This window comes from Hakea prostrata, chromosome 11 (genome assembly GCF_041222555.1).
Source record: "Hakea prostrata isolate BN-2017 chromosome 11, UWA_Hpros_2, whole genome shotgun sequence".
Classification (NCBI taxonomy): Eukaryota; Viridiplantae; Streptophyta; class Magnoliopsida; order Proteales; family Proteaceae; genus Hakea; species Hakea prostrata.
Window position 1 is genome coordinate 21,779,236 of NC_142610.1, and position 19,933 is coordinate 21,799,168.

Genomic DNA, 19,933 nt, shown 5'->3' on the forward strand with positions numbered 1-19,933 from the left:
ACATTTGGCACCTCTGAGATGCTGATTAATCCTGTTACCTGATACATTGAGTTTTAGTGCAGTGAAATGTCATTGAACTCTCTGTAAATGTCTATCTGACAGGAAATGAAGTCGAGTGTGAGCAACTTGTATGGGTACCTAGGAGGAGTGGTCCAAGCGTCCCTTTCAACACATACATTTGGCGAAGGGGTACAATACCTATCTGGTGGGGTGCAGAGTTAAAGATCACTGCTGCAGAAGCAGAAATTTATGTTTCATCTCGTAAGCCTTATCAAGGAAGTTTACAGTACTATCAGAGGTTAAGTAGGAGATATGGGATTCGCAATTTAGAAATACCTGCAGGAGGTAGTCAGAAGAAAAAGCCTTTGGTGCCTATTTTGTGTGTCAACTTACTGAGAAATGGAGAAGGAAAGTCAGAATGTATTTTGGTACAGCATTTTGAGGAATCGTTAAACCATATAAAATCTACTGGAGAACTTCCACACACTAGAATTCATTTAATAAATTACGATTGGCATGCAAGCATAAAATATAAAGGTGAACAGCAAACAATTGAAGGACTGTGGAAACTCTTGAAACAGGCCACAATAACTATTGGCATTTCTGAAGGGGATTATCTATGTAAACGGCAGCAACTTCAGGATTGTAAAGGGGAAGTTTTCTGTAATGAGGACTATCAAGGTGCCTTTTGCTTAAGAACACATCAAAATGGGGTGATTCGTTTCAATTGTGCAGATTCTTTGGACAGAACTAATGCTGCTAGTTTTTTTGGATCACTTCAAGTTTTTGTTGAGCAATGTAGACGACTAGGGATATCACTGGATACTGATTTGGCATATGGTTATCCATCGGTAAATAATTATGGTGGGTATATTGCTCCTTTGCCTCCAGGCTGGGAGAAGCGTTCTGATGCTGTTACAGGGAAAACATACTACATTGATCACAATACTAGAACCACAACCTGGGTTCATCCATGTCCTGACAAACCTTGGAAGAGATTTGACATGTCATTTGATGAATTCAAGAGGTCAACAATATTGTCTCCTGTGACTCAACTTGCAGACCTTTTTCTGCTTGCTGGTGATATCCATGCAACACTTTATACTGGTTCCAAAGCTATGCACAGCCAGATTCTTAGTATTTTTAATGAAGAATCTAGCAAATTCAAACAGTTCTCTGCTGCACAGAACATGAGGATCACTCTGCAGAGAAGATATAAAAATGCAGTTGTGGATAGCTCCCGTCAGAAGCAGTTGGAAGTGTTTCTTGGAATGAGGCTTTTCAAGCATCTTCCATCAGTAGCACTTCATCCTTTAAAAGTATGTCATCATTTTTTTGTTGAGGTAGCTTCAGCAAAGTATAGGGGCGGGGCCGCTATTGTTAATACTGGTTTTTGTCTCTTTTGCTTGGTCTGTGTAAACCTCGGATCAGGGTTTAAGTATCAATGTAGGTTAGCATATGAGACTTTTGAGAGATGTTTTGATGACATATCCTTCTGGAGGGATTGCATTTGCTTCGACATACATGGATATATGCTTTTGATACATGCAAAACTAGTTTTTTTTAAGCATAATGCACCTTAGATATAATAGTGATATTGAACTAATGCCAGAATGTCTGTCTTGGTAGCATCTTTTTTGTTATTTTTTTTTAATTTAAACCTATTTGGAGGAGGCAATCAAGCAAGTAGGTTTTAGGATATTAGTCTAAAGTTAACCTTTGAAGGTCCAACCCTTGCAAGCAATATGTATATTTCAAATATTAAATATACTTGTAATGAGTAAATGTTATGTATTTAGCATACACTTGAGTATATACTTTAAGTAACTGTTCTCTACTATGCTGCTAGTAAGTAATAACTTATGTAAATGTATCTATTAGTGATGAGTATTTTGTAGCAAACATAATGATACTTATATGGACCATAATTTATTCAAGATGATAAAACTCTACTCAGGAATAGGAAAAACTGAGCACTTGCAAATCATTCAAGAACATGAAAACTATCTAATTGCATGCTTATTAAAAGGGCGAACGTGGTGCCGAAGGCTTCCATAGAGAGTCTAGGAGCGCAGTTTTCCTAAGCAGCCTTACTGCAGCAATTTTTGCTGAGAGGCTATTTTGATACTTTGATCGCAGGCTACAATTGTGGTCCACTGACCATTGTGCCAAGGCCTGTCCCTTTGCTGGGATGCTTTTTTTTTTTTGGGGGGGGGGGGGGGGGAAGCATTTTAAAGAAAAATAAAATTGTCATCTTTATACCAAAACTTTCACTGTTTTCTTTTCAAGAAAAAGATAAAAATCTAGGAATGATGCACAAATTAATATGTTTTTTTAAAAAAAAAAGAAGTAATGCATATATCTAGGTCATTTATTCTGTTTATATGTGATACTTGGCAAAAACAAGCAACACACCAACATTTTTCTCATGGCTTTGATTTTTGCTCCCCAGTATGATGTGCTTTAGTTGCTCATATTTGCTCGTTTAATTGCTTATCCTAGGTCATATTTGAGCATGTATGAGATCCATATACAGATTTCAGCAAAATATAGTGTACTAAGAGATTTTCCTTTTTGTATTTGTTTTTCCAAAAAAAGAATATTGGGTTTTGTGAATTTATGTATTCTATCTGTCTGCATCAATTTGATATTTTTGTGTCATTTTAAAGCTTTAATTCTTTTTCATGCTTTTGCTTTTATAGTCACATGACTAGCAGTTTGGCTTTGATTATTAATTTGTTGCTTACTAATTCAGGTTTTTTCGCGGCCATCTGCTTGCTTTTTGAAACCAGTTGTGAGCATGTTTGCCACTTCAAATAATGGAGCTGATCTTTTAAGTTTCAAGAGGAAGGAGCTAATATGGGTGTGCCCTCTGATTGCATTCAAATCAGCAACTTAAACTTAATTTGTTTTCCTTTTTGGGGCACTGAAAGAAAAAAAAAGAAGTTTGGTCCTTGCAGGAATTAGCTTTTTTTCATTGAATTTATCTTGTTATTTGTTAAACTTTATGATGAATGCATTTCATTTTCACAGGTTTGTCCCCAGGCTGCTGATGTTGTTGAACTTTTTATTTATCTTCGAGAGCCTTGCCATGTTTGCCAGCTTCTTCTGACGGTTTCACATGGTGCAGATGATTCAACTTTTCCAGGCACAGTTGATATAAGGACGGGGCCCCATTTAGATGGGCTGAAGCTTGTTGTTGAGGTATGTGTTTCTATTTCCATGTACTTGCCTGCTAAGTCTCTTGTTTCAAAGAGGTTTCTACCATTGCTTTCAGCATGGTTGGAGAACTTGCTGTTGCTAGGCCAGAAAATTGAGATCTCGGCCAAGGTGGCGAGATCTTGGTTGAGATATGGGAATTTTGATCGACCAACTTGAGGGCCCATCTCAATGGGTTTTGAGGTCCAGGTTGGGCTCAAACTTGGTAGTTAGTGTAATTTAGGCCTTTTGAAACATTGGGGACCTTAGATTTGTGAGAAAACAACCCTAAGTGTGAATTCTAAGTTGGCCCTAAGTTTAAAACAGAAATGCTGTAGGATTAGGGACAACATGGTTATATAACATGAAATATAGAACCTTTAAGGCATAAATGAAAAGCAAGTGTATCAAATGCATCAAATAACTTAAATATCATTTAAATTCCATCCATATGGTATCACAATCTTGACTCTCAAGAATAGAATCATAGTTGTCAAAGTGTTCGCCTGGGCGACAAAGCGTTTTTTCAACCGCTTTGTTTTGAATCCGCTTAATTGACGCCCAATCTGCAAAGGAACTTCAAGGCCCAAAACGACATAGAAACTATTTTTTGCTCCACCCCCGTGCCCGTCGGCAACAGAATGTGAAGCATAAGCCATACTCAACATCAAGAATCAATGAATCATTAAATGCCTAGGCAAATGCTTTGACAACCATGGTTTGATGAGATGAACTTATGTTTGTGTTATTTTTTTGAATAATTTTTCATAATTATGATTCTTGAATGCTTGTTTTTTTGGGATGAATGTCACTATTGAATATTTGTTTAGCTTATTATAGAAAGTAGTTGTATTGAAAAATTTTGACCCAACCGCTTTGGTCACCTTATTGCCGCCTAGGCGCCGCTTTGTAGCCTTATTGCCTATTCGGAGCCCCAATCACTTTGGTCGCCTTGCCGCCTTGACAACCATGAATAGAATAATAAAATTATACAACCATTAGAAGTTTTATATGAGTCATAACTCATAAGTTCATAAGACAATCATGGAATGAGATAAATATTCAATCTAGCCCTAGCTCCACCATTAGCTCTAGCAACATCATGACCACAACCACATTGTATACTGGTGGCTACACGTCGGCCCTCCAACTCCATGAGGTGGTCTACCATATATTCCTTCACAAGATTAGAGAAGTAGGGCACATGGGTGTGTCACAGTAGCCACCAACCAAGTGTCGCTTGAACTGGTGTTTGCCTCCATTGAGGGCTTTGTCACAGTAGTTGCGTGTGATCCTCTGGGCCCGTGGATCTGCAAGGACTCTGTGTTGCCAAGCAACATCATTGTCCTTTTTGGTTGAAGATCTACTTGAAATGGGCTTTGATTGGATCTTCCTTTGGTGTTGTAGATGTGCTAAGAACAGTTGCTAGTGAAAACTGGCTGAAATCCGCAAGAAATCCAGCGAGAAATCATGTTATCCAGTATGCAGAAGAATGGCATATTGAGTTCGTTGAAAAGTTTGCCTGCACAGCTTGTGCGTGTGCACACTCCCCTCCTGATGTAACCAGAAGGGTCAATCCCCAGAAAAGCCCCCAGTAGCCAAAACAGGGCCTGGGGATGCTGCCCAGCACCTTACTGCCCAAGGAGGAAGCCAAACCTGGGAAGGGGTAATTTGGTCATTTTGGGTCCTCTAGTCAAATCAAATGATACCTAGTTTGATTCAAAGTCCTGTTGGAGTTTAGTTCTACTTTTATTTTTGAATTTGATTCAGACTCCTAGTTTTATTTTTTATTTTCAATTGATTGGGCTTAATTAAACCAATTTTAAGGCTTTGATGGTCTAAGTGGGTTGGCATAAGTTGTTAGTGAAGCAATTTATTAAATAAACTCCATATTGTGGCCTTGTGGGGTTAGTGACCCTATACTGGATTTAGGTGCTATATTTATTTTCTTTATTCGGATTTTGCTTGTATTGTAGCCTTTCACACCAGGTTTGCCCTTTTTTTTTTTTTTTTTTTTTTTTTTTTTTGTGTGTGTGTGTGTGGGGGGGGGGGGGGGGGAAGGTTTAGGTTAACATTTAGTTTCTATTTTTTTGGTTCAAGTAGATCCTGGAATTTCTTATTTATTTTGCAATCTTACTCAAGGAGTATAGGGGATTTGATAAAGTTTAAAATGTCTTCATTGTTAGAAATTGAAACTTAGGGAGTCATTAGTCTTATAATTATATGGACTGATCAGCCATGTAATGCATTTTTTTAAATTGAGTTTGATATAGGGGAATACAGGATACCTGTTATTTAATTGATTGTAGTAAATAATTAGGGTCAAAGCCTGATCAATTATGTATACTACTGTATTTTCTATTCTAGAAAACAACGTATCCTTACACAGCTTTATGGTTGTTTATGATCTTAATACCTCTTCCTGAAGCCTGCCAATACTATGTGTAGAGTCTAGTCCTCCGAATCATGCCATTACTCCTATCATTCTTCACTGTTTCATTTTCAACTCCCAATCATTTCCTGTATAAGTAACTGCTGAATCCTACCACTGGACCCTGTCCATCCTTTGCTACCATATCAAACAGGAATCATGCTCAATTCTGACTTCAATGTTCCCTTGGTCTCATCGCAACCCTATTCTCAAACACCACCCAACCCCCCCCCCAAAAAAAAAAAAAGGAAGGAAAAAAAAAAAAGAAAGAAAGAAAAAATGGAAAGGAAAACTGCGTTCAGACTTAAGGGAATCCTCCCATATGAAGCCACTTTTACGGCCATGAGAGTAGGGACTCTACTAGAACTCGTTTTAGATGAACCTTGGATTTTGAGCCCCTAATGGACTAACTTCTGGCATAGTTTTGCTTATCTTGGCCGGACGCCCTTAGTATAAGGTCAGGTTTAGGTTTTGTACTTTTGTTGGCCTTTCATGACTCCCTGTTGTTGCTCCCTTTCTATTGGCATTTCGGAATTCAATTGCTTTAGTGGGCATCAAGTGACTTATTGGTGGCTTTTTTTGGGATATGCTTTCCTGTCCGAAACATTACTTTTTTTTTGTCTGTTCAAATTATTTCTAATACATTGTTGGAATTTTTTCACTTCTGATTTCTTACATGATGATACATTAGATGCTTTTTATTCAAGTAAATTTCTAAACATTGTTAGGATTTACTCAGTTCTTTATCTGCATGGATTTTGCAGGGAGCTTCTATACCACAATGTGTAAATGGGACAAATCTTTTGATACCCTTAGCAGGACCAGTAAGTCCAGAGGATATGGCTGTCACTGGTGCAGGTGCACGCCTTCATGCTCAAGATACATCTAGGCCTTCATTACTGTATGAATTTGAAGAGTTGGAGGGTGATTTGGACTTTCTTACCCGTGTGGTTGCTCTTACATTCTATCCTGCTGTTCCTGGAAAAACTCCTATAACCATTGGTGAGGTACAAAGCTGCTTTTGCAAGTGCACTATCCAGAATATTCTAAATTAAATACTCTTTGTTAGTTTATACTTATTTCAGATCAACTTAACTCAGCCTAATCTCAACTAAATGGGATTGGCAACATGTATCCACTTTCTTGAATGGAAGTCTTGCTTAAAGCTTTGCTTAAGGTAGTAGGGATTTTAGTAATGCCGGCTGCTAACCTGACACACCAACCTTCCTTTATATGGGCATGGGAATAGCAACATGCTATCCTATTATGTTTATGTTTATCTATCTTCTTATTATTTAGAAAAGTTTACGCATGGGTCCTCTTGGTGAGACCTAAACTATTGTTGGGTCCCTTAGTACAAAAAATTATATATAGGTCCCAATTCCCAAACTAACACACCTTCTCAGACCATTAACCTCATTCAAATTTCAAATTTGGAAAGACCAAAATCCTCTCAACTTGTTTAATAAATATGATATGACTAAAATACCCCCATACCCTATTGTTATCAAACTATATAGGTGTGTGAAGGGGAATCCCTTTACCCATCTTCTTCCTTCGCCCTGCTAGAACTACTGCCAAAAACCACCCCGCAAAGGGGGGGGATACCACCAGGTCCACCACTGCCCCACCCACATAACTAAAACCCTTGATTTCAAATCCAAATCAGTTTTTATTTTCAGTCACTGCTCATCCCCTTTCCTTTCCATCCCCATCCCACCTTCTTTCCTCCCTTCTCCCCACCATGAATTTACCCTCAATAGAATCATCTCTACAGAAGGAGGCGGCAGCAGGATGGTGATGGTGATCATGGCTGTGGAGGAAGAGATGGGTTGCAGGTGGGAGAAGGGAAGGGAAATTAATTGGTCAAAAGGATCTTCAAATGGACCATTTCATGGTTTTTTTCACCGGTGGTGGGTGATTTCCAGCAGGGCCAAGTTGGTGATGGTGAGGCATTGAGTTTGTATGGCAAGTGTGGAAATGTACTGGATACTCAATTGTTTGAGAGAATGCCTCAGAAAGATATAATTCATGGGATTTGATAATTTCAGCTTAAATACAGAATAAATTTTATAGGGAAGCCATGATGAAAGTTCGGGAGTTGTTAAAAATGGGTTACAACCAATTTGAAATGTTGGATGTGGGATTGTCAACTGTGGTGATGATGTATGGTGACTTTATCAATTTTCTTGTATGTATCCCTAGAAATTGTTAAGCTTCTTCAATGCAGATTCATCAACCAAGATATATACATGTATTATGACAAAGTTGATAAGCCTGCACAAGCTCGGACCTCAAATTTGAATGAGGAACTTAGCCAAGTTGACGCTATACTCTTGGACAAGACAGGAACTCTAACCTGAATTCCACGGAGTTCATGAAGTGTTCGATAGCTGTGACAGCTTACGGTCGTGGGATCACTGAAATTGAAACGGCTTGTCTAAGAGACAAGGGTTTCTGTTGGTTCATGTTGAGGATTCTGCTGATCATGAAAACCCTAACAAAGTTAAAGGTTTCAATTTCAAGGATGAAAGGATCATGAATGGTGAATGGGTTAATGAGCCACACTCAGGTGTCATTCAAAAGTTCCTTCACTTACTGGCGATCTGCCACACAGCCATACCTGAAGTAGATGATGAAAATGGGAACATCTCATATGAGGCCAAGTCACTGGACGAGGTAGCTTTTGTGATTGCAGCAAGAGTACTTGGCTTTGAATTTAGGAGATGGTGATGGGTGATTTCCGGCATGGGGGGCGGGGTGGTGGTGGTGGTTTCCTTTTTTTTTTTTCCTTTCTTCTTTTGTGGGGTGGTTTCCAGCAGGGCGGTTCTAGGTAGTTCCAGCAGGGTGAAGGAAGAAGATGGGTGAAGGGACTTCTCCTTCATCCACCTATATTGTTGATAACAATAGGGTATGGGGCTATTTTGGTCCTTTCAGATTTGAAATTTGAATGAGGTTAATGGGTTGAGACGGGGTGTGTGTTAGTTTGGGATCTAGACGTCATTTTTTGCACTAAGAGGACCCATGTGTGAATTTTTCTATTATTTATAATTTATTTGTCACTTTGATATTCTTGAGGGGTATAAGGCTATTTTTACAGTTCAAGAAATAAATAGGGCACACCTCGCACATGAGAGTTCCACCAGTGAGGGCTCTCGGAGGGTCCCAATGTATGCAGCCTTATCCACTTCATGGAGAGGCTGTTTCAGAAGAACATATTAAACTTGAGGTTCATATTTTGTGGAATGCATTATATTGAGGTTGTGGGTTTTGTAGAGTGAGTTTATCTCACTTCTTTTTCTCTGAATAAAATTGGGGATAGAAAACTACCAAATCAATGGGTTTATTTCCTTTGCAATCTGTTGATAGGTTTTACTATTTTCCATCTGCTAAAGATAACATTTTTTTTTTTTTGTTGGCTAAAAAGACTGATGCAGATCATCACCAATTTAAGCTTCTTTACTTTCCTAAGTCTGGGATTAGGTTCTATGCATGTTGAGCATTAAGTAAAAGGAAGCCCATGGGATCAAAGGCCTATCATGTACAGAACCTATGCCTGGACTTATCATGAATAAAGAAGCCCACTCTGCATCAGATATGCTCTATAGTTTCAAATTGAAAATACCATGTGACGGCACCTCATTAAAGCTGCACTGACGTATTCCCTTGCTATCAACCTAGAAAAGAGCTGAAAAATGGAGTCACGATAATATCACAGCTATATCATCTGAGGAAAATGGTAATAAGAACTAGTTAGTGGTATACTTATCTAACTTTTTGGCACTGCTGTTATTTTTAATAACTGAAAAACTCTTTAAATTAGTACATGCTTGTTCATAGAAATATGGGGAAGACTTTGGACATACTAGAGAAAACCCACTTGAACTTACTAACCAAGGATAGAAGTGTTTGTGTGGTTTATGGGCTAAGTTTATGTGTAATTTCTTGAGGGGTGTTTTGGGTTTTAGATAGCTACTTAACTATATTTGTTATTCTCTCAATGTTGGTTTAGTAGAAGTGGACCCAGTTTGTAACTCTCTTTTGTTGATATCAATTTATCTTCCTACTCATGTTTGATGTCTCTTATGGACAGAATTTTCTCCTCTCTCTCTCTCTCTCTCTCTCTCTCTCTCTCTCTCTTCTCTTCTTCCTCCCTTTCTGTTACAGTTTTTGTAGGAGTATAGTTTTCTAGTGCTTTGGTATTGTTACATGGTATCCTGGCATCTTTAATTCAGCACCTACCATTACTTTTATGTTTTCAAAATTCCCTTAGGAACTTGTTGTGGATTGTAGGCTTGTAGCACCTCTCACTGCTGTGTATCCCATAACTGTGGTTGAGAAAAAAGAAGAGTTAAAACTAGAGGTTGTCCTCATAGTGGTGTTCCTGATTACAGCATGTGTGGATATTATACAACATTAATCTAGGCTGCAGGCGTCATTAAAATGGAGTACTTGCAGTTTTCATCCCTCACTGGTTATTTGATATTCACGTAATTTTGAATTTTCTGGTTGATCTTCAACCCTGTAATTCTGTCTCTGGAGTCTCATTTTAGCTGATCATTATCTACTGCAGTTATCTAAGCTGATGGATCTCCTTTGAATCAGGAGAAATAACTCGCTTCATGCAAGGATTTTGGCATATCACCTAGGGTTGGAAGCACTGTAGCATCATATAAACAGTCGGCTTAAATTTGAAACATATCAGCAGCATTCTTTTTTTCTTCTTTTTCTCTCCTTTCTGGGGGAGATGTGGGTTTGCGTAGGTGCTGTCAGTAGCAAGGCATTTTGGAAGTTCTAGATGATCATCGTCCAGTTGTCTTAAGTGTCCAGTGTTGAAATTCAAGGGAAAAATTGGGAAAGGAAATATAATTTTGGGTTGATTTTTTTTTTTTGGGTGGGAGGGGGGGGTGGCTAATGGAATTTATTGAAAATAACATGTCTGCTACACCTATGGAAGAATACATGGAAGATGCCGCATCAGCCATAGCAATCACCATTTCCGCAATTGCTGGAGAAGATGAAGAAAAGGAAGTAGCTGAGTGGCACCACAACCCCACTGCTTCTGGAATGGAATAAAAGTGGCTGCAGCAGCCGTAGCCATTTCTGGAGAAGTATACGAGGCAGCTGCAACTGCCACCAATGTGACTGCCAGAGGGGACGAAAAGAGGAAAGAAAAAGAGACTTACCTGTTTTCATACCTTTGATGAAGCTTGCTTCTTGTTGGAAAGCTCCATGAAATGCTTCACTGGTGTCTTCCAACCAAATTGGTACATTCTTTTAGTAATAAATGTCAGGTTTCAAACAAACAGGGTTGAAGTTGCAACACATCTTGTTCACTTTAACTGGTTTTGACAGAACGCGTTGCGAAAACTTAGGTTTTTGTGACTTTTGGCCAAATCAGTGTCATACAAGCATGGAAGCATTAGCACTCTAGGATGGAGAGGGGTGAATTGTACTCTACAACAATATCTTTGACTCAGTGATGATCCATGTATAACATTTGATAATTATGAAATTTACATTTGTATGCCTTTCCATTCCTAACACAGATTTAAGTTATTTTATTTAGTTATTTATATTCTAGTCAAGGTACACATAGGCAATGGCTTGAGTCACTTGAAAACTATGGACTGAAGTGCTTGCATGAAGTAAATATAGTGTTTTTTATTTTATTTTTTAACATTAAGAAGTTGAAGAAGAGGATTTTCATTTTAACGATAAAGCATACATGAGAATTAACCCTGAATTCCCTGCAAAATGTGTAACTAGACATGTTTGTGTAAGCTTCATATTTCACATTTTGAGATTTTGACTGGTGGCTTTTCTAATTTACTCTATGATTGATATATATAATGGGTTTTGTAGTTGTTACATCTCTGAGCGTACAGTTCCCATCCCCCTTCTTAGCAGGTGATTTGTTGCTTCGTTGTTGATTTTAATGTTTGAAGCTTGTCACAGGTGGAGGTACTGGGAGCTTCTCTTCCTTGGAGTGGCATATTTACAAAGGAAGGTCCTAGTGCAAAGTTTTGGGATCATGCCAAGAAATGTCAGAAAGAAGCCAACCCTTTTTTATGTGATGCTGATAATAATCCGTTTGGTGCTGCATCTTTCTCCAAAGAAAATATGTTACCACTTGCACCTCCAATTGCTTCAGTGGATCTTTTGACTGGATATGACATGGTTCCAGAATCCATTGAGCAACCACAGAAAACTGATGTCACCAATGGGGGAGGCGACCCACTTGCTTTCCTAGATAATGCTGTGATAGAATACTCAGCTCCTGATGCAGATTCTAAGTTCTCTTCTGCATTGCAACATGGGAGACCTAAAGATGATGGCAGTGTCCATCATTATATAAGTTGTTTAAAGGCCCTGACTGGTCCACAGATGGTATGCTAATATGTTAACTGATTCATGCTGTTTGATAATGTTATTTTATTTAAGATTTATGATAAATTTAGAAGTCATATTAAAGTGCAGTTAGGCATGTGACTAAGGTTCAAGTTGCAGCCAGGCTTCAAGATGTTTCCTGCAATCAAGCAATACCTTTTGGATGTTAGGTGCCCAGGCACGATCCAGCTTAATGCATGTACTGCAACAATAATTCCCAAATAAATGGGGTCGGCTAGTTGGCAAAAGGCCTAGGCAAGGCATGTCATTCTCTCTTCTCCTAGGTCAACCTGGAAATGATATCTCCTTCTAGCTCAATTCCTGGCACCCCTTGGGCATTCCCCATAGCCTGGTGGAGCCTGTTCAGTCTACTCCTTTGGTATCTCAAAAGACCACTCTTCTCTCTACCTTCACCCTCTGATGCTCTTGGACTCCTTCTCCTCCTTTTTGAAGGCCACTTTCATCCTTCTTAAAGCTTCTTTTACTTTAGACACAACAATTGACAAGGCACAGCCTATGCCGACACGTCCTTCACTTAATTGGTATCAACTTGAGTTTTACCCTCTCTGCTCTTTGTGCATTGCTTCTGTGCTAACTATGTCAGACACCCTAGTTTTCCATTTATTTAATAGATAATGCTTGTCAAGTCATTGCGTACGCATGGCCTAGACTTGCAGGCTCTTTCTTGGGCCCAAGACAATCTTAATCTTGTAAGCACTACAATAGGTTAGACTGATGTACGGTTACTGCCCTGATTCATACTAAATTACTATGTTTTGTTTACTATATGCTAAATTTCTTATATTAGGCTGTTACTGGCACATAATTATATTATATTGCAGTGACATGGCTTCAATCTTGCATACAAAAATAATTATATAGAATTTCATTGTTATATTACATATAATCATATAGAATTTTCATTGTTATATTACATATAATCATATATTGCACGCATAGGGCACCTAGGCATTGTCATCTAAGCACCCCTCTAATGTCTTGGGTGATGGTCACTTAGTTACAATGACACTTTGGAATGCACATGATTCAATTTGAGCTGCTTCATCAACTTATATGTATTATTCCACTTTGCAGAACAGGAAGCTTGATTTCACGAAAGCTATGATCCTTGAAATTGAACGTCTCCGTGCAAACCTTTCTGCTGCTGAGAGGGACAGAGCTTTATTATCAGTTGGTGTTGATCCAGCTACTTTGAACCCAAATGCTTTACTTGATCATTATTTCGTGGGAAAGCTATGTAGAGTTGCAAACAGCCTTGCATTGTTGGGACAAGCTGCACTTGAGGACAAAATTAATGGTTCCATTGGCCTCGAGAGAGTTGATGATGATGATTGTATAGATTTCTGGAATGTTACTGGAATCGGAGAGACCTGCTCTGGTGCCAGCTGTGAGGTTTGTGCGGTAACCGAACCTTCCTCCAACGTGTCCTCTATGGTGTCAACTCGAGGACCTTCACAATCTGTATTTGTATGTTCTCATTGTGGAAGAAAGGTTTGCAAGGTATGCTGTGCTGGGAGGGGGGCTCTTCTGCTTTCAAATTTTAACTCAAAGGAGATATCATTTAATGGTTACTCAGGCCAGAGTGAGTCAAGCCCTGGCAGCCAAACTGATGGTCCTTCTACCAACCGTTCATCGATTATAGATGGGGTTATCTGTAAATCATGTTGCAGTGATGTTGTGCTTGAAGCATTAGTTCTAGACTATGTCAGGGTCTTGATTAGCTTACGCAGAAATGCCCGTGCAGATAGTGCAGCACAGAAGGCAATATACCAGTTGTTAGGAGTTCCATCAGGAGACTTTCTTCTTGAAAAGAACAGATCAGATGGTCCTCAGGCTTATGACTTCTTAAGGAAGCTACTTGGTGGAGAAGAATCACTGGCTGAATTTCCATTTGCCAGCCTCTTACATTCGGTATGGATTGGGGTCTTGTTTCAGATTTTTGTAGACTTCTTTTTTTTCTTTCTGACTTTTGTTTTATCCATTGTATGAAGTGGGTATGTAAGTATGTTGGTGTTGGTAGTTGACACCATGTCTAAAATTCATAAAACAAATGTTCAAATTAAATGATGTACGTCCATGTTGTGTAACTTTTATTTTAATCTTCACATTTTATGTTTGACAGTCATGATTAGCTCGCTTTGGGTACTCTTTTTTATTCTTTGCTTTTCCCATTTCAAAATTTGAACTGGGAGGCATGTTATCGCTGCTTGTCGTTACTGTTGGATCATTTGATTCTTAGAACTTAGGTGCTCTATTCTTTTGCCATCTTGTATTGATGTTTTCTTGGTTACATATTATTGCAGGTTGAAACTGCCATTGGCTCAGCGCCGTTGTTGTCGTTACTTGCTCCTCTTGGTTCTGTGTCACAGCATTTGTATTGGAGAGCTAGCCCTACTACTACCTCTGTTGAATTTTCCATTGTTCTTGGTAATCTATCTGATGTCTCTGGAGTCATTTTACTTGTTAGCCCATGTGGCTATTCCGGTGGTGACTGTCCTATGGTGAGTATCTACATATATACCTATGTTTATGTGAATTTCTCAACAGATAATATTGTATTTTCTGTGTATGTATTCATTAGAATGTAATGTAGGTTGTCTTGTATGAGCTTGTAGGCAATTTTTCTGCATGGTCATTTGAAACCATTTTGGAAGATTATATTTAGATTACAGTATTATCATTCCTATAATACTGTAGTCTGTATAGAATTTCTTATTTTGCTATTATAGAGTAGGCTAAGTCCTATCTTTCTGTTAATAATTAATTTCTCCCTTCTGTTTGGTGGTTCAATATCAATTTATTCAGCAAGATTTGGCTAATCAGTCTGCTCTCTGACCTTTTCTTTGGATGTCCATATGCTTTTCTTCCTCCCTGATAGGTCCCCTTTATGTTGATGCAGGTGCAAATATGGGCTAGCAATAAGATAAACAAGGATGAACGCTCATTCATGGGAAAATGGGATGTACAATCCATGATCACTTCAGAATTTTATGGATCAGAACCTTCGGTTAAAGGGAATGATGTTCCAAGACATGTGAGATTCACATTCCGGAATAGTGTTCGGTGTCGTATCATTTGGTTGACACTCCAACTGAAAAAGCTTGGTTCCAGTTCTGTTAATTTAGAAAAAGGGTTCAACCTTCTTTCTCTAGATGAGAACCCATTTGCCGAAATTCCTCGCCGCGCCTCTTTTGGAGGTACTGTTGAAAGTGAGCCATGCCTTCATGCAAAAAGGATCCTAGTTGTTGGGAGCTCTGTGAGGAATGAGCAAGGACAAATATCACCCCAAGGGCCAGAAAACATAAACGTAAAAGCGTGGTTGGATAGAGCCCCTCTGTTAAATCGTTTCAAGGTACAAAATATTTTTATGATAAGCCAGTTTTGCAAATTTAACTTCCCATCACGTCTTTTTTTTTGGTGGGAAGTTTCATTTATGTCATTTTCTTTGTTCAGGTTCCAATAGAGGCTGAAAGACTGATGGACAACGATATGGTCTTGGAACAGTATCTCCTACCTGCTTCACCTCAGTTAGCTGGATTTCGTCTTGATGCTTTTAGTGTGATAAGACCCCGAATCATACATTCACCACATTCCTTTAGTTTGAGTAACCAGGACAGTTCTTTAATATGTTTGGAAGAGAGACATATTTCTCCTGCAGTCTTGTTTATAAAAGTAGCAGCAGTTCAGGTAGGCAGGAGTAAATTGTTTCATTTGCATTACTTTCATTTTCTCCAAGTTATCCTATCCAATATAATAATTAGTGGATTACCTTACCAGGACCAACAACGTATTTTCTTGCAAACTGTCTTTCTTGCAGATGCATTTTCCTTTAGTAGTTTCGGAAACATGATTATCAACAGTGCTGCTAGTTTTGGAATCAAATGGTTGTGCATAGATAATTGCATGATAGAGAATACATAATTGTTATGTGTGATGTTGTTTGTTAAGTGTGACCTTGCATATATCAATATTGTTTTTGAAAAAGTGTGTCAGATGTGATAGGAAATCATCTGGCCTGCTTATTCCTTGGATGCATGGGTTGCCAAAAGAAATTGTATATGATGGTAGAAGTGCTTGAATTTTCACCATGGATGCATACTTAATAATTTCTTTGACTTGCTTTAGCAAAAACAGAAACAGAACTTCGATTTTTAAGAGCATAGGGCCAAGATATGGGCTTTGATCACTCCTAGAAAGCCCAAATTTGAATCCTGAAATCCCACACACCAGAGATGACCAGCCAGGAGGGAAGGAGCTCATGACTCTGCTAAACTCATTAGGACTAATATCATGAACGGAGTTAAGGTTACAGCCACAGCTGTTGGCCTGGTATAGTGGATTTTTTGGGTATCAGTGGTTCAGAATCTAAGCACCAGAGGTGGTGTCCAAGGAATGAGGAGAAAATCCAGCAACCAAAATAGGGGCTTCTTCACAGCCTGTGGTTCCAGAGGTCTTCAAGAGACCCTAAGTACACCACTGTATGATTTACACTCTTCGACACTTCTCCAAGTAGGGTCATAACCCCTATTCACAAATCCAAGTTGGCTTTTCGGTACCACTACTCTCATGAGAACCGACCTAGGTGGTCATCTCCTCAGATACAAAAGTGATAAATAACTCCCTGTCTCTGATACAAGTATACAACACAAGGGAAGCAAAATATTCACAAATTAGGTAGAAGTTAAATATACACTAGTGGCATTAAGTACAGTCCTATAGAAATATTTACATCACAAAAGTTTGCTTTTTCCATACAAAAGCCTGGTCGCTGGATCATCAGTAGATCATAAGAGTTGACCTAGAGATGCACTGAATCATCACGCCATCAAAATCAATATTTTGCCAGAACTGGTGGATGAGTTTTTTTTAGAATTCCTGGGGAGTTGATGCGGATACTTTGCCTTGGATTGACCTATTGGAAGATGAACTGGATCCTATTTGAGTCCTAGTGGTGGTAGAATTTTATGAATTATATTATTTGGGAAAATAATTTCTTTATTGATTTTTCTGTTCTCTTTATTTTAGGAGTTAGCTGCATATGATGTTTGGTAATTTGGTTCCTAATTCCTTTTATTTTCTTTACTTGAATGGTGTCCTAGTTAGAGAGTGAGTCTAATTTCTGGAGTCTTAATTTTCTCTATATATGATGCAATTCCCCAGTATTGTTGATAGCTTTGAGAATTGCAATTGATTTTTGAAGAACCTGTTTGGCTGTGTCCTCCCCCCCCCCCCCCCCAAACCCCGCACCCCCAGGCTCTTGTGCATTCTTCTGTTTCCCCTGTATCTCTGGTGTTTCTTACCCAGCTCAGCAGCTCTGAGTTCTCGTTTCAAAGAGCAACTTTAATGTAAAAACTGAATATACATCTATGACCAACTAAAAAAAGTTAGGGCTATGAAAATAGTACCTCTTAACATATAATAACACACACATCTAACCCTATAAAGTCGACCACAAAACTACATTAATTCATCTAGGCTCTCACTGCAGTTGCTCTTATCTACTGTTGGTTATCCTTTTTGGTTAATTTCAATACAGTGACAGGTTGAATGTTCTTTTATATCTAGCAATACCTTTTTTTCTGCATCATTTATTCCCGGCTAATTCTCTCTATAATCCCCTTCCTACCAATCAGTTTGTTCTCAAGCTGAATGCATAGTTTTCTGACGTCAGTCTCCAATTCTCCATCAATTTCTTTTATCAAGCTCCAACCTTCGGTTTCCTGTTATTACCAGTTTAGGTTTAACTTGAATCTGCCAATATAGGTTTTACTAAGACTCTGTTTCTCTCCAAAATGTTTTTGTGGGTGATAAACTGATAATTATTTATAAATTTATTTTGTACTTCCTGTTATTTGCCCTTTCTTTGGTTGGATAGATGACCAAGCAGATTAGAACATGACTGAATGAGAATGAATCAAGTTGTTTGATGGGGTGGAGTTCTCCATGGATACCAAGAGTACAGATGATCACAATACAGTTGCAATTGTGGGAAAACTACTTCCTGAATTTTGAAATGGATCTTTCCCCAATCTGTATTGCTTTTTAATAATTTACTGTCCCATTTCTAATCTTTATGTGATGTTGCATTAATGTTCAACAGTTCTTGTAAAATATTTTACAGTTAATCTAAGGCTTGCCAGGTTAATTTGCCATGCCTCATTGACCAGGTGGTCCAGTATTTGATTGCTATTTCAAAAATTCACTTTGTGTGGGATTGTTGATAAAACTGTTTAAAAACTGTAACTGATTCAATGAAAACATCTGTATGAGGTCCAATTTTAATCACCAGAGGATGAGATTCTGAGAATTTATTTTACAGGAGCATGACAACAAATTGGTTACTGTTGGAGAATACCGTCTGCCTGACGCTCGACCTGGAACAGCGATGTACTTTGATTTCCCAAGACCGATACAGTCTCGCCGGATCACTTTCAAACTGCTGGGTGATGTGGCGGCCTTTTCTGATGGTCCATCTGAACAAGATGATTCTGATCTCAGATCTCTACCATTGGCATCAGGGTTGTCTTTGTCAAACAAAATCAAATTGTATTATTATGCTAATCCTTATGAACTAGGAAAATGGGCCAGCCTTTCAGCTATTTGAATATTCTTCATTTATGAGTAGGGGTGCGGAGCTTAGTTGTCCTTGTAGTCCTTGTCCTTGTCATTAAATTTAATTTGTATGTGTGTAACTATATCAATTTTTTTATATTATTGATTCATTAAAATGTTATCATTTGTGTTGGAAGGGAAGAAAAACAGAGAATGCACAATGAATTGAAGAGGTGTCAAAATTTATTTGTTAATTTATTTCAGTTTTGATTGCTGTTGAGTTCAGGCAGAACAAGAGAGATATTTAGTCAAACCCTTTGGTCTATTTGAAAATATGAGACCTGTTTTGAGTGTGTATACCACTGTCTCCTTATCACAGATTGCCTGTAACATAGTTCCATAATCATCCCGAGATAACTGAGGATCTGGAAACTTTTTATCAAAGAGCCATAGTTGATAACAATGTCCTGTTTAGAGCATCGTTGAATCCAATAGAAGAAAAAGGTCAGATTGTTTATTCCTGTGATTAGTTTTTATTGCTATTTAGTCATATTCTAACAGATTCTATTCATTATCTACAAAGTGATTTGGTTAAGTGGAAGAAGTGTACTTTAACCCTCCGATTGCAATTAAACTAAAGCCATGATAGCTTTAAATTTCATGAATCTTATGTCTTTTTGTTTTTCCTTCTGTTGCTTTTTTCAACTAAAATCTAGAGATCCCAAGGAGTTCAAAGGAGAACAACTATTATCGAGTCTTTATCATCTGGAGTCAGTGTCACCTCCCTATTAGAAGCAAGTTTCAGAGCACCTTGTTTCATTTGATTCTGAATTCTTTACCCTGAAACCTGTGCTCCCCTCATTTCTTCCGCTGTACTACAATCATCCTCAATGATGCGATTGATCGAAGATTTGAAGGAAGCGAGAGTTATTGGTGAGCATTTTCTATTTTGCTTCAAAAGAACTGACTTTAATATGAACCCTTTATTTCATTTTCAAATGTAGAAAAGAAGACAGTTTTGTTTCTTTTCCCCCTTTCCCTAACATTCTGCTTGTGGGTTCTGATGCATCTGATACCAACCCCATGTTTCACTTTTCGATTTATGTTTGAGACCCATTAGATATCTGGCTTTTGCTACTCAATGAATCATGGTAGGATTGTTCGATTCTCGTATAATACCCATTTCCTTCTGTTTTGGAATTTTCCAACCATATTTCGGGAGAATCAGCTTTGGTGACAGTAGTTCAAAGAGGACTGATTGGGGTAGATAAGTTGGGACCTTCCAGTTTAACTCAGTTATTTCAGTAGACAAACTTGTGAGAATTATCAAGGCTTGTTATT

General features: G+C 38.3%; 1 protein-coding gene across 2 annotated transcripts in view; it reads left to right on the forward strand.

The window, feature by feature from the left end:
• SAC9 (sacI homology domain-containing protein / WW domain-containing protein) overlaps window positions 1-19,730 on the forward strand; it is a 33,808-nt gene extending 14,078 nt beyond the window's left edge. For both annotated transcript variants that reach the window (XM_089140221.1, XM_089140222.1), the window contains 10 exons: window positions 103-1,319; window positions 2,756-2,863; window positions 3,034-3,204; window positions 6,394-6,636; window positions 11,588-12,019; window positions 13,115-13,951; window positions 14,344-14,541; window positions 14,940-15,392; window positions 15,494-15,727; window positions 18,360-19,730. In XM_089140221.1, coding sequence (XP_088996347.1) covers window positions 103-1,319; window positions 2,756-2,863; window positions 3,034-3,204; window positions 6,394-6,636; window positions 11,588-12,019; window positions 13,115-13,951; window positions 14,344-14,541; window positions 14,940-15,392; window positions 15,494-15,727; window positions 18,360-18,644 — 4,178 coding nt within the window. In that variant the 3' untranslated portion in view covers window positions 18,645-19,730. The remainder of the gene's footprint in view (window positions 1-102; window positions 1,320-2,755; window positions 2,864-3,033; window positions 3,205-6,393; window positions 6,637-11,587; window positions 12,020-13,114; window positions 13,952-14,343; window positions 14,542-14,939; window positions 15,393-15,493; window positions 15,728-18,359) is intronic.
• The last annotated feature ends 203 nt before the right edge of the window (window positions 19,731-19,933 follow it).